The 17024-nt window shown below is 38.4% G+C and overlaps 1 protein-coding gene across 3 annotated transcripts in view; it reads left to right on the top strand.

Moving 5' to 3' along the window:
* Nucleotides 1-17024, top strand: part of TBC1D8 (TBC1 domain family member 8) — a 134140-nt gene that overhangs the window by 61051 nt on the left and 56065 nt on the right. For all 3 annotated transcript variants that reach the window (XM_043994675.1, XM_043994674.1, XM_043994673.1), the window contains one exon: nucleotides 12857-12975. In XM_043994675.1, coding sequence (XP_043850610.1) covers nucleotides 12857-12975 — 119 coding nt within the window. The remainder of the gene's footprint in view (nucleotides 1-12856; nucleotides 12976-17024) is intronic.

Below are 17024 nucleotides of genomic sequence, written 5' to 3'. Positions count from 1 at the left end.
CATTTTGCCAATAAAACCCCAAATGATGTCAAGAAGAGTCAGGTGCAACTGAAATGACTCAACAATGAGAACAAGAAGACATTATTCGGAGAAGTACTCTATAGGATTTTATAGATTGTGAAAGAGGGCTACCACACATGAAAAAGTTAAGAATTCCTGATGTGGAGGGAAATGGTTTGAGAAGAGAAAAAAGGGCAAAGAGTGATTTAGAGAACTTTAGATGCCAAGTAAAGAAAGGAGTTGGAACTTTATTTTGTAGGCTGTGAATCCCCTGACAATATTTGGTAGAAGAATGACATGACCAGACTAAATTTATCAGAAGAATTAGTTATGGTAGTCATATGAGTTTAATATAAGCATCAGCATGGGGAAAGTCATAACCTCTCAGAATTTCAGTTCCCTACTTTGTAAAATGAAGGGGTTTGGTTACGTTGAGGGTTAGTAGTGAATAAATTTCAAAAGCATTTATTAAACACTTACTATGTACTAAAATCTTTGTGCTAAGTGCTGGAGATACAAATAAAAAAGTTGGGCCCTGCTCTCAAGGAGCTCACATTCTAATAGGGGAGACAAGACCACTGGGAAGTTTCAGCTGCAAGTCAGATAGAAATGTCCTATGATCCTTAGGGTGCAAATGGCAAAGCAGATGGGAATACTTTGTCATTAATTTCCTTTTCAAATCATGCGATTTTAGATCATATCAGTGGTGAATCTGGATTCAGAAACTGAATAACCCTACTACCTTCATGACCTTGGGGAAGTTACTTAACATCTCTTCACCTCATTTTTCTCATCTATAAAAGAAGGGGGGTGGATCCATGGCATCATAGATTTTGAGATTGAAGAGACCTTAGATACCACATAGTCTGACTGTCTTATTTTACACATGAGGAAACTGAGGTCCAAATATATAAAATAATTTGCCCAAGGTCACACAGGAGTAAGCAGCAAGCTTCCCGGCATTTGAACCCAGGTCCTTTGATTCCAAATGCAAAGTTTTTTGTATATCATAATCCTGCCTTCCCAAAATTCCAGGGCATTTTCAGCTCTAATATTCTATGATACTGCAACTCTTTACAGTAGAGGTTCTACTAGATATATGAATTGCTTGGGACTGGAAGTATAATTGATAATATCTTAGTTTGCAAAGGTACTTTTACATACAGGATCTCATGTGATCCTTACAACAACCCAGTGAGGTAGATATTACTGTTATCCTCATTTTATTGTTGTTATCAGTCATTTTTTTCCATCATATCCAACTCTTTGTGACCCCATTTGGGGTTTTCCCCACAAAGATCCTGGAGTGGTTTGCCATTTCCTTCTCCACCTCATGTTGCAGATGAGGAAAACTGAAGCAAACAGGGTTGTGACTTGCTCAGTCACACAGCTACTAAGTGTCTAAGACAGGATTTGAACTCAAGAAGATGAGTCATCCTGATTTCAGGCCTGGCGATCTGTCCACTGCACCATGATGAGGAAATGAAAATTTAAAGAGATTAAGTAATTTGCTTTTGGTCCAACAATTAGTAAGAGTCAGAGGCAGGATTTAAACATGGTTCTTTCTTAACTCCAAATTCAGAAGTTTTTTGATATAAAGTGCTACCTCCCTAGGTTTTGTTGGAAACCATTATCATCAGTGTAGATATTATGCTTTAAACTTTGTAAGGCATTTTATACACACACACACACACACACACACACACACACACACACACACACACTCACAGAGGGAGACAGACAGACAGACAGAGACAGTGAGCCATCAATCTCTTTCAATCCTTACACAATAACCCTGGAGTATAATTTTACAGAGGAGAAAATGAATGTGAGAGAAACTAAATGTCTTGTCCAGGGTCCTAGAGTATAAGGTATGATTTGGATCTAGGGCATTTTTATTCCAAATCTAGCACCTTATCAAGTAATGTCATAGTATCTTTCTTAAAATGGAGATCCAAATAGGTGAATTTCATCTTTCTTGAGATAAAAAGTAAGCAAATATTAAGAACAAAATATTAAGAACAAAATTCCCTATTAAGTTAAAAATACTTAATAGGGGCAGCTAGGTGGTGCAGTGGATAGAGCACCGACCCTGGAGTCAGGAGTACCTGAGTTCAAATCCGGCCTCAGACACTTAACACTTACTAGCTGTGTGACCCTGGGCAAGTCACTTAACCCCAATTGCCTCACTTAAAAAAAAAATTAAAAAATAAATACTTAATAAAAGCAAATGTCTTCTCCCCCACACCCCAAAAGGGTCACTGATGTTGGATTTGGTCGAATCTTTCCACTCTTTGAAAATGTTTATAGTAACTTATGAATAAATACTTAATGTGTTGGATTATAACTAGATTTTTTAATGTATGAGGTTTGTTTGCCTTTTTTTTAATGAGGGTGTTTAGATTGGATAGGAAGAGAAGCAAGAAGGTTGTCAAGGATTTGAAAGTGTACCTGTTTTAACCTGATTGCTTATGCTATACAGTCGGATCACATGACTCTAAATGGATTTCAACCAAGGTCCATGTAGGGACTTTTAAAACTAGTTCCCTGAAATTCTAGGTCTGGCTATAAGGGTATGTGTTTTCCTGGCAGTGGCCATTACAAAGCTATAATTTTCACTTAGTCATCTGTGTTAATACCAGCTAGAAAGTGTTATTAATTGGTTGAATGTGTCAGGCAAAGATCAGATTGATCTGAAAGCTCCAAAATATTTTTCCCCAGCTTTCCCTCAAAGATTTCTGTACTTAAGATGCCTGTTAGGTGGAATAGGGTTCTTCTTGGCATATTAACATGATAGCTCCTTTTTTCATCCTCACTGTGTCACAATTCAAACTTGCATGTGATTAAATGGCAGATCTTTGCTCCAGTGCCATCTTCTTGGTGAAGAAAAGAACTGGTAAAACAGCACTTGAAATGAGACTGCACAGATTAAATTCTGTGTGCTGAAAACTGTTTGGAGAGACATTTCTTTTACCATTGTTTGTTTGTAAAAGGTTACTTCCTCAGACTCTTATCCTCTCTACTAATACAGAAGTCCAGACCTGTCTAGTTTCAGTGTAATTTTCCAGAGTTTATAATGACATGGTTCTATCAAAACGTACCCCCACTGTTCCCTTTTTTAAAAAACTGATTTGATCTTACTGAATCCAAACCAGGATATTTACCCACTGAGCACTAGGCAAGATTTCTTTCTGACACAGCTCATCTCTTGAAGTAGCAAGCAAATAATGACTAGGAAAGTAACATGGGGCATACTGAGAGAGAAATGCCATGATGTTTATGGATTAAACCCCCTAGCACTTTTATAGAAAACACAAAAGTTGAATTGTTCCTTTCTTTTCTGTATTCTCTATATTACTATATTTTTTAAATACAGATGAATTCAAGCCAAATAATCCACTGGGACTTAATGACAATAGTGTCAGCTTTGCCAAGACCAGTTGATTAAGGTGTCATTAGAAAGAGCTCTTTGCAGTGGTCAGTCCCTTAAACCAATCAGCACTGTTTCCAGCCACACTGTGTATACTAAGTGGTTAGCCATTGAAAGCGGCTGGGGGTAGGAGGTGGGGGGGGGGGGTAGAATGACCTCCTATTTCCCTTACAGCTAGAATAACCTTGTATTTCCCTTACAGGCATGGCAAAGAATCACTTAGAAATCCTAGAACAGTAATTTTCTCTGTGTGTGTGTGTGTGTGTGTGTGTGTGTTTTAAAACTTCCATTATGTTTGAAAGTCTCCTAGAAGTGCTTTGTATGATATGCATTTTTTAAAATATTTAAACAAATTTTATTTTGAGGTTTGTTTTTAAATAGATTTTGCATCATCCTTCAAGTGATCAGAGGCACCTGATGGTGCTGAAAAGTACTGAAAAGAACGAGTAACCCTGGATCTGGAGCCACTTTTGGCTTTCAGACAGTCTTCACTCCTACTTGACTTTTGACTGCTTTGCTGCATTTGTTCCCTTTGGGTCCAGGTTTCTCCATAGATAGGCCCTGAGAAGGAAAGGGTACCTGCTTCAGATCTCCAGAAATTTACCTCATTTCTAGAGGAATTAGTTCTTCAAATTTTTGAACAAATGCCATTTGGAAAAAAAGAGACTTGAGATGGCTGTGTGTCTTCTGGGAAATTAACATAAATCATTAAGTGATAGCATTTACAGTTAGGTTTTCTTAGCCTTTAAAGTTTGTGGGTTTGTAGCTAAGCCACCTTTTAATTCATTCCTGTAGCTCCATCTCATTCCCCATTTCTCCATAAAGTTGAAAGTGCATTCGGGATATAATTACCCTTCAGTTTTACAGACCAATTGAGGTAGAAGGGGAAAAAGATAAGGAAGGGAAAGAAAGGCATCTGAAGAGGGATTAGAAGAGTGAGTACTGATACAATTCATTCTTCTCTTTTGCAGAGAAGTGGAGGACAATGGTAGCTAGAAGGTGCAGTGGATAGAGAACCAGACCTAACGTCAGAAAGATCTGAGTTCAAATCCAGGCTCAGGCATCTTCTAGCTCTGTGATCCTGGGCAAGTCACTTAAACTGTGTGTGCCTCAATTTCCTTATCTGTAAACTTGAGATAATAATGGCACTTACTTCTCAGGGTAGTTGTGAGGATTAAATGAGGTAATAACTATAAAGCCCTTAGCACAGTGCTAGCACATAGTAAACTGTATATAAATGTGAGCTGCTGTTGTTGTTGTATATACAAGGTTGCCTAAAATGATCAGATGTGGTCATTGTATTGGTTGTTTTTTTTTGGGGGGGGGGGGTGCTTAACTTTTTTTTCTTTTGTAACAAAGAAGTATTTAATTCTGAGGCACTTGGAAGGAGAGGTATATATAAATAAATGACTAATGTAAAAAACAAAAGGTATCAATAAAATCTATTTTAAATTATTTAGTCTTTTATATTGATAAGAACAAAGTAGATTCTACTTTTAAAAGAATTGGTCATTTCTAAGTTGGAAGCAACCCAAATCTAATAGGTACTCAGTAAATGTTTGTTGAATGGATTGATTGAAATGTGGGAATTATGTGGGTAAACATTTTTAGTTATTTTCTCACAACACGTGCACTTCAGAAATGCACAAAGGATGAAAATCTTTAGGTAAGTATGGCATTAGCATGCTGAAATTCTGTGTGATCTTGGAAAGATTACTTTGGTTTTAGAGCTTAGGTGTTATTTCTGAAAAATAGAACTTTGGTATATATACTGTTGAGATTGATTTCAACACTTCTCCTTAGTTTTACGTCATTGACTATAGTTCCATCTTTCTTAAATTACTACATGTAAGGCTAAGCTTACATATGATATTGAAGTGTGTTTAAAATGTTGGGACCTTAAATAATGCTTCTATTCAAATGGCTGCATGTTGCCTTAGACCTAGTATTTGCACAGTAGTAGATTGAAAAGCCTGACTTTTGACTGCCTGCTTTGTAATTTTAAACAGTCTGACTTATTCAATCTGCTTACAGACTATTCAGTTTCATGGTACGTTTAGGCATTTTGGTTGCTAAGAGAAAACACATAATTTGTTTTATTGGCGGAGGAAAACAGTTTCTCTTTAACCTAAGAGTACAACTCTGTGTGACTTGTGTTCCTGTTCAAGTTAGAACTCTAGACAGGGATATTTCACTTATTTCACTTCCTGAAATATCTCCAGGGAATATAGGTGTATTTCACAGTATAATGGGCTACTTCAAACTACCGTTTTTTATGGTCCAACAACTTGAAATAGATGAAATAGAAAATTTCATGGCCAGTTTGTCAATATAGAATGACTGATCAAGGTGACCTCTATTACTTATTTATTGGCTGGCATTCATTCACACCTTGTAGATGCCATCTTCCATAAGTCTAACTGAGTTTTCTGGGGTGTTTTTTCCAGTTTTTGAGAGTTCATAAATTGACTACAGTGCTTTTATCCTCGGAATCTGAAACTTAGTGCTGGACTAGGGATTTAGGGGGAGGGCAAGTCTCTTTCTACAACACAAAAGATGATACAAAAATATCAACATTTTGCTAATTGGATTTCCAATTAGTTCTAATCTAAAGTCTTTATATAACTTTTTATTTTAGATTTTCCTGTATTGAAAACTGATAGCATAACTATCTTTGAAAGTAATTTCTTCATAATCTATTTCAATAATAGAACTTAAATTTTTAAAATCCGTTTAGAATGTTTTGAATAGCCAATTAAAGGAAGAACAGAAAAAAATTCAACTGCTTTGATTATTTTTTATTCAAGGAGGAATGGAAATAAAAAGAGGGAACTTAAGGGCCCTAGATTTGTGTTCCCTAATGACTAGCATGGTGTATTGCATCTAGTTGTTATTGTTATTGAGTTGTTTTTCAGTCATGTCTGACTCTTAGTGACCCCATTTGGAGTTTCCTTGGTAAAGATACTGGAGTGGTTTGCCATTTCCTTCTCCAGCTCATTTTACAGGAGAGGAAACTGAGGCAAACAGGGTGAAGTGACTTGCCCAGGATCACATAGCTAGTAAATATCTAGTAGTATCTAGTAGCCAGATTTGAACTCAGGAAGGATGAGTCTTCCTGACTCCAGACCTGGCACTCTATTGCATCATCAAGCTGCCCTTGCACATAGTAAGTATTTTCTTTTCAGTCTGGTTTTGTGGATCTACATCCTGCCCTTAAACCTGAGTATACCCAAAGGCCCTCTTCTCTCTCTAACCTCTCAGTCATTTTATCTACTCCCATGAATTCACTTAGCTCTATGCAGAAGATTTCCTGATCCATATATCCCACCCTACTTTCTGTCCTGAGGTCTAGTCCTCCATCTCAGACCACCTATTAGACATTTTTAACTAAATGACCCATAAGCATCTCAAACTCAACATGTTCAAAACAAAACTCATGATCTTTCCCCTTCCAAACTCACGTATCCTCTTCCTAACTTTATCGTATGTGTCCCAGCCTCCCTATTTTTCCTTGATTTCACCCTGCTAAGCCTTAGCCTTGAACCACTCCCACCATTTATTTGTTGCCTTCGCTCCTACACATGTGATGCTGAGTGAAAATGAAGAAAATTACATAACCATTCTGACTGGGTCCACTACAAATTTATGTTATACAGTCTCAACTGGGCCCTCACTACTACTAGGGAATCCTACTATGCCTGCCTTATCAGTTCTCGATTCTACTTTCCATGGCAACTATTCTTAACCTTTTCATTCCTCCTCAAACCTCCCATGGCTCCTTATCAACCCTCCCCTCTCAGCTGCGAGCTTTATCTCATATTTTATAGAAAAAAATGAGGCCATTTGCCCTGAGCTCTCTCGATTCCCTCTTTCCTTATCTCGTCACTCAGGTGCCCTCAGCCACTCTCATATCCTTCACCCCTGTCTCACATGATAAAGTGGGTTTACACCTTCCCAAGTCTAACCCCTCTACATGTTCAAGCAATCCCATTTCATCTTGTCTCTTCTAACAGGTTGTCCCCTCTATTATTCCCACTTTATCCCTTATTTTCAATCTCTCCCTCTCTACTAGCTTATCATTCTCTACTGCCGATAAACATGCCCCCTAGAATCAAATACAAAATCCTCTGTTTAGCAGAGCCATTTAGAACCTAGCCCCCCATTACCTTTGCCATCTCCTTTACTCTGCCTGCCACGCACTCTTTGATCCAGTGGCGCTAGCTTTCTTGCTGTTCCACAAACAAGACTCCATCTCTTGTTTCCAGGCATTTTCTCTGGCTGTACCCTATGTGTGGAAAGTTCTCTCACCTCATTACTACCTCCTAGTTTCCCTGGCTTTTAAATCCCATCTACAAGAAGTCTTTCCCAAGCCCTCTTAATTCTTTCCTGTTTATCCTGTGTACAGCTTGTTTGTACATATCTGTTGGCTTGTTGTGGCTCCCCCTCCCCCCACCTTTGGTTTTGAGCTCCTTAGGGGCAAGAACTGTGTTTTGCTATTTTTTTTTAATATTCCCAGCACTTAGGGCAGTGCCTGAAACATAGAAGGCACTTAATAACTGTTTATTGACTATTATTGACTACTCCATTTAAAACTGTTGTGCTATTTATTGGAGAGGAAAGCTGGGCCTTTAGCAGAGCAGATTTCAAAGGGTTTACAGAAAAGATAGGGGTATGCTATAGGCTAAAATTCTAGAGGGGAAGTCAGCCCAGAAGGATGGGAAGATCTTAAGAATGAAATTCTGAAGACACAAAGAGAAATAACTCCATTTAAAAGGGGAAAGTGTAGTGGTTTAAAAGCAAACTGATGAAGAATCCACAAACTTGGATTTTTAAAAAAGCATGAACAGACATACCAGGAGTAAAGATGGAAGTAAAGCAGATGATGAAGGATGAATATAAAGTAATGGCATAGTCCTGTAGAAAAGAAGCTGGAGAGCTAACTTTCATAATGAGCTCAAGGCTGGTGAGGCATGAAAAGGGTGTTTTTAAGACTATATCAAAGGAAAGAGAAACCTAAGAGATAGTCCTGGTAGTAGATGGGATAATGATAATTAAGAATGGAGAAAAGATGGGGGCCTCTAGGTGGCACAGTGGATAAAGCACTGGCCCTGGATTCAGGAGGACCAGAGTTCAAATCTAGAACCAGACACTTGATACTTACTAGCTATGTGACCTTGGGAAAGTCACTTAACCCTCATTGCCCCGCCCCCCCCCCAAAAGAAGAATGGAGAAAAGATGGAGTTCATTTCTTATTTTGCTTGTCATCTGTGACAAAGAAGATGATCTTTGACCTGGAAAGCACTGAACAAAAATGGCTTAATACAGAATTGATACTGAAAATAAGTATAAGGAAATAGCAATTGATCACTTAGCTTTGTCTTTGTGTTCTCAGTGCCTAACATAGTGCCCATATTAAGCTCCTGGTTTACTTTCAGATTCTTGCTTGGCCTTCTTTATAATTAATAGCCACATGTTTATAAGTCAGCTAGATGGAATTAAGAATACATTATTTCGGGGCAGCTAGATGGCGCAGTGGATAGAACGTGGGCTCTGGATTCAGGAGGACCTGAGTTCAAATCCGGCCTCAGACACTTGACACTTGCTAGCTGTGTGACCCTGGGCAAGTCACTTAACCCCAATTGCCTCAACAACAACAAAAAAATACATTATTTCATTAAATGAAGAAAAAAGTAAGTGGTTAACATGGAGACCAGACCTAAGCTTGATATTATTGTTCTAATGCACAAAGCTAGCCAGTTAAAGATCTCAAAAAAATAGAGGATGGTGCATAGTAAGCCTGAAGTGGTGAAAGGCTAGAAGCTTCACAGTCTTGGTATCCTTTGGTGAACCTGAAAGGATTTAAGAAAAATAGAAGGGTTAGGGGACCTGCAAGAATAAAGGGTTTTGGGGGCAGCTAGATGGAGCAGTGGATAGAGCACCGGCCCTGGAGTCAGGAGTACCTGAGTTCAAATCCGGCCTCAGACACTTAACACTTACTAGCTGTGTGACCCTGGGCAAGTCACTTAACCCTCATTGCCCCCCCCCCCAAAAGAATTTTATATATATATGAGAATCAAGGATTTCCAAGTGCTGAAGAGGAAGGAAACAAGGAAAGGATTGGAGGAGAATGCTAGGATCAGAACTACCCATAACTAGATGGCAGGGCTAGGACTAGAAACAGAAAGAAGTTAGATTTTATCTGCTGAACCAAAAGACAAAGTTTAAAAATCATCCTTAAAACCAAAGAAGCTAAGATTGTCAGGTCCTTAGACCTTGAGAAGGAAAGAAATAGCCGATCAATGACTATAAAGTGCTTCCCAAATAAAGAGCTATATAAATGCTAAGTAAGAAGAGAAGAAAATTGATTTTAGTGGAGAGTAGAAGGACAACCTTTTTTGTAGGATCTTACTTTGTAGCTTGAAAGTCAATATTTAAAACTGGATGCAGTGGACATTCAGAATAGTGTAGAAATTGTATCATTTTCCCTTATTCTCAGTTTTGTTGTTGAGTTGTGTCTGACCTTCTGTGATCTCATTTGGGATTTTCTTGGCAAAAATATTGGAATAGTTTCCGTTTCCTTTTCCAGCTCATTTTAGAGATGAGGGAACTGAGGCAAACAGGGTGAAGTGACTGGTCCAGGGTCACACTAGTAAATATTTGGGGCCAGATTTAAACTCAGGAAGATGAATCTTCCTAACTCCAGTCCTGGCACTTTATCCACTGTACCACCTAGCTGCCTTGAAACACATACACATTCTCATATTCGCTCTCTCTCTTGCTCTCTCTCCCTCCCTCCCCCCCCCCCACATACACAAGTACACATGTATATTCATATGCATTTCTGTTCACATATACCCACATACATGTACCATATTTACATGTGTATGCCTATTTGTGTGTTCATGTGTATGTATAAATGCCAATAAATAACATATGCTACTAATCAGACAGTAGTACAAATGGAGTTTTAAATTATTTTATGGGATAAAGATAGGAAGTAGATCTTTGATTTCATTAGTATAAGCATCTCCTGGTTTAGTAAACTCCCTCTACTAACAAAGGTCAGTGTCTTCTTTGCAGTTTAGAGTTGTCCAGAGCACTGTGTCCAGGGTCACATAGCCAGGGTATGTCAGACTTAAACCCAGGCTTTTCTGACAAGAAGTTAGTTGTCTATCAAATATATTATGCTAATTTACAAAGAATTTCCTGCTGCATTCTGTAAAAATCAACTTAAAAAATATTGGGATACTTTATATAAGGATTAAAAACATCTTCATTCAAATTTATATTTTGGATAAAGACAAAATGCAAATGACATGGCAAAACATGTCTCTTTGCGGAATACAACCGACTTGGTACACAACCAAAGGCATACTATTTTGTTGGTTCTCAAAAAACTTTGGTGGGGGTGGGCGGTGTTTTTTGGCCCCCTAAAGTATCTTTGAAATGTTACTATGTACTCTATTTCCCATTAGGAAAATCTGGCCTTTCTAGCCTAATATAGATTGGCCAGCTTCCTTTGCCAGGTGCCTTGGGAGTGCTTATTACCTCTGAATTTCAGTTATGCTTACTTTGAGATTACTTGGAACCCAATCTAAAGAACTAAAAATACTAAGGTTTTTTTTCTTTAATAAGGGTGTGTTGCTTTGCACTTATAAAGTTATTTCTGTAATTAAATTGTTTAAATTATTATAAATTTTATTTGTTTTCAAATGTGTATAGTAAAACAACTACCACCACCAATTCTTATACATTTTCCTTTGAAATGTTGAGGGCATTATCAGTGAGCCAACTAGCATTTATTAAGTGCTTACTGTATCTCAAGCACTATGGTAAACACAAGAAATGCAATGTAAGGCAAAAATGTGATTCCTCCCCTCCGGGAGTTCACAAGCTCACATTTGTATGTGTGTGTGTGTGTGTGTGTGTGTGTGTGTGTGAGAGAGAGAAAGAGAGAGTGTGTGTGTGTGTGAGAGAGAGAGAGAGCACATGTGTGTGCAAGCATGCACATACATGCGTGGGGGGATGTAAAAATTGAACATAAAAGACAGTGTAAATAGAAGGTAATCTCAGAGGTACACAAGGGGGAGGGGGAAAGGGAGGGAGAAGGAACCAGGAAAGGATTTCAGAAGTTGGAATTAGAGTTGAATGGTAGCCATAGAAGCCAGGACACAGAGATCAATCAGTCAGCTAGCTTTCATTAAGCATGTTAGTATGCATGTTGTGTGTGTATTTATGATGTGTTTGTATATATAGATATGTATATATGTTTTCATACACGTGTATGTATATGTTTGTGCGTATGATGAATTGGGAATGACCTCAGAGGGAATGCAGCCAGTGAAAAGGCATAGCATCTGGAAAATGGAGTGTCACATGCAGGGAACAAGAAGACCAAAATCACTGGATAATACATTACATGGAGGAGAATAAAGTATAAGATGACTAGAAAGGTAGGAAAGGACTAGGTTGTAAAGGGATTTAAATGCCAAATGATTTTATATTTTACATATTAATCCTTGAAGAATAGGGAGCCACTGGTGTTTTTGAGTAAAGGGCGATGATATGTATTCAAATTTAGCATTCCCAATCTCCCCCAAAACTCTAATGAAGTACATATAAGATATACGGGTGTGTGCGTGTGTGTGTGTGTGTGTGTGTGTGTGTGTGTGTGTGTAGTTCAGTTATTTCAGTCATTTCCAACTCTTTGTGACCCCATTTTAGGTTTTTTCTTGGCAAAGTTACTGGAGTTGTCTTCCGTTTCTTTCTCCAGCTCATTTTACAGTTGAGAAACTGAGGCAAATAGGGTTGTGACTTGTCCAGAGTCACACAGCTAGTAAGAGGCCAGATTTGAATTCGGGAAGATGAGTCTTCATGATTCCAGAGCATTCTAGTCACAGTAGACAGACAGTGCAGTCACAGATTTGGGAAATGGAGGGCAGTGTTTAAGGGGAGAGCAAGAGAAGTCTTATACATTATAGAATGAATGGAGAGGGTGTGGGGAGTAAAACCTAAGAAGACTGGAAAGGTAGAAAGGGGGCAGGTTATGAAGGACTTTAAATGGAATCCTAGAGGAGCCACTAGAGGTCATTGAGCATGGTCAGACCTATGCTTTAGAAAATTTGAGCTTGGTGTAAGGAATTTTTTTTTTAAATAGAGCTGTCCCCAAGTGGAATGGGATGCCTCATGAGGTAGAAGTTTTTGCCTGAAGGTAGATGATAACTTGTTAGGGATGTTGCAGAGGAGGATTCGTGTACAGATATTGTTAGACTGGATGACTTCCTAACTCCCTGAGCCTTTGAGTCTGTGTTTAAATAAAGTGTAGCTAGAAGCAATGGAAAACATGGGTTCCACTGCATTTGAAAACATACTTCATCTGTGTATGAGTTGGTTTTTTTATTCTTCACATCTTGTTTCTTATTCCAGGTGCAACTTTAGAAGAGATTAATCAGCATTGGGAGTGGTTAGAACAAAATCTGCTGCATACATTGTCTGTATTTGATAATAAAGAAGATATTGCTAGTTTTGTGAAGGGGAAAATAAAGGTAGGTTTCCTTTCCTTAGCTTTATTCCTGTGGTTTCTTATTTCTATTGCTTCTTCTTTCCTAACATGAATGTTACTGTTACATCTGTAACCAGCATAATTTGAACATACAACATTCCTGGACAAGCATTTACTATAGAGTTACTGTAATTTTGACATAATATACAACAACTTGCTGACTTTCTGTCCCTGCAGAGATTAATAATCCAGTAAGATTGGCTTTAAGTATTGAATGTCTTAATTGCGAATTTGACATTACGCCACTCAGGGTACCTTTCTTATCATTTATTTGATTACAGGACACCCATCCTTCTGCCTTCTAAAAATTCTATAAAATATATATTTGTTTCTAAAATAAATGAATTCAGGGGCGGCTAGGTGGCACAGCGGATAAAAAAAGATTGGGTAGCTAGGTGGCGCAGTGGATAGAGCACCGGCCCTGGACTCAGGAGGACCTGAGTTCAAATCCGTCCTCAGACCCTTGACACTTACTAGCTGTGTGACCCTGGGCAAGTCACTTAACCCTCATTGCCCTGCACAAAACAAAACAAAATAAAATCCATGAATTCATTCAGTCACATTGATGTGAACTTAACTTAGAATAGGGGGAAAGTTTCATGACCCTTCTCTACTTCCACTGAAAGAAAGTGATAGGGGGCAGCTAAGTGGCACAGTGGATAGAGCACTGCTCCTGGAGTCAGGAGGACCTGACTTCAAATCCGGCCTCAGACACTTCATACTTACTAGCTGTGTGACCCTGGGAAAGTCACTTAACCCCAGTTGCCTCACAAAAGAGAAAGAAAAAGAAGAGGAAGGAAGGAAGGGAGAGAGGGAGGAAGGAAGGAAGGAAGGAAGGAAGGAAGGAAGGAAGGAAGGAAGGAAGGAAGGAAGGAAGGAAGGAAGGAAGGAAGGAAGGAAGGAAGGAAGGAAGGAAGGAAGGAAGGGAGGGAGGGAGGGAGGGAGGGAGGGAGGGAGGGAAGAAAGGAATCATATGCTCTTAGGGTTGGAAGGGACCTTACAGGACATGTAGTTCACTCTCTCCTCATGTAAGAATCTTCTTTTATAACAGTCCTCGCAAATGATCATTCATTGTCTTCAACACTTCAAGTGATGGAATTGTGGGTGTCTTGGGTATTTTGCAAATCTAAGTTTTGGAATCACTGAATTAAAGGCTTTGGAAAAAAGAAAAAAACATTGCATTTTTCTAATACTTTGTGCTATCCTATCTAATTAAACATTTACATGCCACCATCTACAATTCTGCCTTGTTTTCTTTTAAATGAAGTGCCTGACCTTGATTTTTTTCTTTGACAGAATAGTTAATTCTCAGTCTTGGTTTTGCAGCCTTCAAAGGTTGTTGTGGAATCCTTGGATTTTCAAGAAAAAATTGTTTTTATTCATGTAAATTTAATACATTTCATGCAACATTTAGTATGCCAGAGGAGTGGTTGGGATGCTGTGATACATTACTTCTCTTCAGTGGTTTCAAGATATCCTTAGTTCAGAAAGTCTGACAGTCATTACCATAGTCTAAACCAGAGTTCTTAATTTGGGGTATAAGAACAGATTTTAGGGAATTTGTAAACTGTTGATGGAGGGTGAGTAATTACATCTCTTTTTTTACTAACTTGTAACCACAGTTTGGCATTTCCAGGTCCATAGGCTTCATGTGACTGCCAAAGGGATCCCTGACTCAAAAATAAAAAAAAAAAGCAGGTTAAGAGCCAGCCTTGGTTTAGACAACTCAGAAGCGATGACCACCTTACAGGTGGCAAAAAACTATGTGGTATAGTGGAAGGACTGGCAGCTTTGGAACCGGAGGATCTGACTGTCACTTACTACCTGTGTGACTTTGGACAAGCCACTTAAATTTCTCAGGGACAGTTTCCTCTCCTCTGTAAAGTAGGGGATTGAATTAGATGACTTCTTAGGTCCTGTCTAGCTCTAAAGCTATGATTTTACAAATCTATTCTATTCAAGAATGTTATATGTTACCTGGGAAAGGCCTAGTTAAATACCAAGGACCTAGAGTGCAGCTGGCAATAGAGACCGACCATGGAAGCCAGTACCATTGGCTCCTCAGCCCTGACTTGACCTGCATTACCATTTTCTCCCCTTCTCCCTCAGTACTCCTGTCTTCTCACTAGGTACCAAATGGCACCTATTTAAGCTCCACTTTTGGAAACACACATTTCATAGGTTTTATGATGTTTAGGTAAGTCATCTCCTTAAGGGAATAAGCCCACTATGTGTCAGGCACTGTGCTAAGTGCTTTACAAATATTATCTCATTTGATCCTTACAAACAACCCTGGGAGGAAGGTGATCTAATTATCCTCATTTTACATTTGAGGAAACTGAGGCAAATAGAGGTTAAGTGTTTATTTTATTTTAATTTTTTTGGTGGAGCAGTGAGGGTTAAGTGACTTGCCCAGGGTCACACAGCTAGTAAGTTTCAAGTGTCTGAGGCCTGGTTTGAACTCAGGTCCTCCTGAATCCAGGGCTGCTGCTTTATTCACTGTGTCACCTAACTGCCCAATGTTAAGTGTTTAACCTAGGGTCATTGTCTGAGGGCTGACTTGAACTCTGATCTTGCTGATTCTAGGTTTAGTTCTTTATTCACTTTACCACCTAGCAATCACTGTTACACCTTTTGAGCCCTTATGATCTCCTTCTCTTAGTTGAAAGAAAGATGAAATTGTTCACACTTGAAACAATCTTGGAAGGACTCTGAAATGAAAAGCCTTTAGATAAAGGCTACAAGAGATCTGCTGACTGTGTAGTTTTATAAGCCAGAGGTTAAAAAGGGAAGGGCTCTACCCATTCTAAAGCTGTTGGCTACAATTGCTGAACTGCACCTTATGGAAAGAGAACAGTAATGTTTGTTTTCCTATTGCTTCTTCTGCCAGAAGTCCTAGGGAATGAAGTATTTCCTATTCACACCCTGAACTTCCAACAGTCTTACAAAGCTTTAAAAGAAAAAAAGAAAAACTCCCTTCCTATGAGAGATTCCTGGGTCCCAACTTGGAGTTCCAGACTTGGAGTTCAAATACTAAGTTTGTCTCTCCATCATGTTCTAACCTCATCTAAATCATGTAGCTAGTTTCCCCATCTGTAAAATGGTGATGATCCCTATGCTGCCTGCCTCTCTGGGTTATTGTGAGGATCAAATAAGCTCATTAATATAAAGTACTCTGCAAAACACTCTATAAATGCAAGGGTTATACTCGTAGTTCTTCAGATTCCTTTTATTGTTTCATCCTTTCTGCTTGTGCTGTTGAGTATCTCGATGGGCTATCGTCACTATTCTGTCTTGTTACTTGATTGCTAAGAGAACTACACATTAATTTCATGTTTCTTTGTCAAAGTAATAATGATAGCTAACACTTCTATAGCACTTCTAAGTTTTGCAAAGTATTGTGTTTACAGGCATTTTCTTTTCTGATCCTCACAACTCTGTGAAGTGGGTGCTATTGTTTTGTCACCATTTTTACACATGTTGAAGATAAGGCTGAGAGAAATTAAGTGACTTGTCTCAAATCAGACAGGACAGGATTCAAATGAAGGTCGTCCAAACCCCCATGACAGCATTCCCTTCTGAAATTTAATGAACACCAAAAAAAAAAAATTATGTAGGATAGAGAGACCATATTTGAAACCACAAATTTCCATTATGTTCAGCTTTTTTTTTTTTAAGTATATCATAAATTTAACATGATACTTTCAAATCAGTCCTGCTTGTGGCTCTTTCTGAGCTTCCTCTGTTCTCTTCAGTGCATTTTAAAAGATTCTTTACTAACTCTCTTTTCTTTCTTTTCTCTTTTGGGGCAATATTATTACTAGGTTCCTTCTTAAAGATACATTTTTTTAAAGTCTTTTTATAAAAGCAACAAAGTTTTGTTTTGTTTTGTTTTGTAAAGATATTCTTGCTCAAGTCTTTTCATTGAAAAGGTGTATCTTAGTTTCCAGAAAGGTTTTGTAGCATACTGGAAAGAATATTGGACCAGGAAGCAAGAGTTCTGGGTTCAAGTTCTTATGCTATCATGCACTG

The sequence above is a fragment of the Dromiciops gliroides genome, chromosome 3 (assembly GCF_019393635.1).
Source record: "Dromiciops gliroides isolate mDroGli1 chromosome 3, mDroGli1.pri, whole genome shotgun sequence".
In the NCBI taxonomy this organism is placed as follows: Eukaryota; Metazoa; Chordata; class Mammalia; order Microbiotheria; family Microbiotheriidae; genus Dromiciops; species Dromiciops gliroides.
The sequence above is the reverse complement of the archived record's forward strand: the minus strand, read 5'-3'. Positions and strand labels throughout refer to the sequence as shown.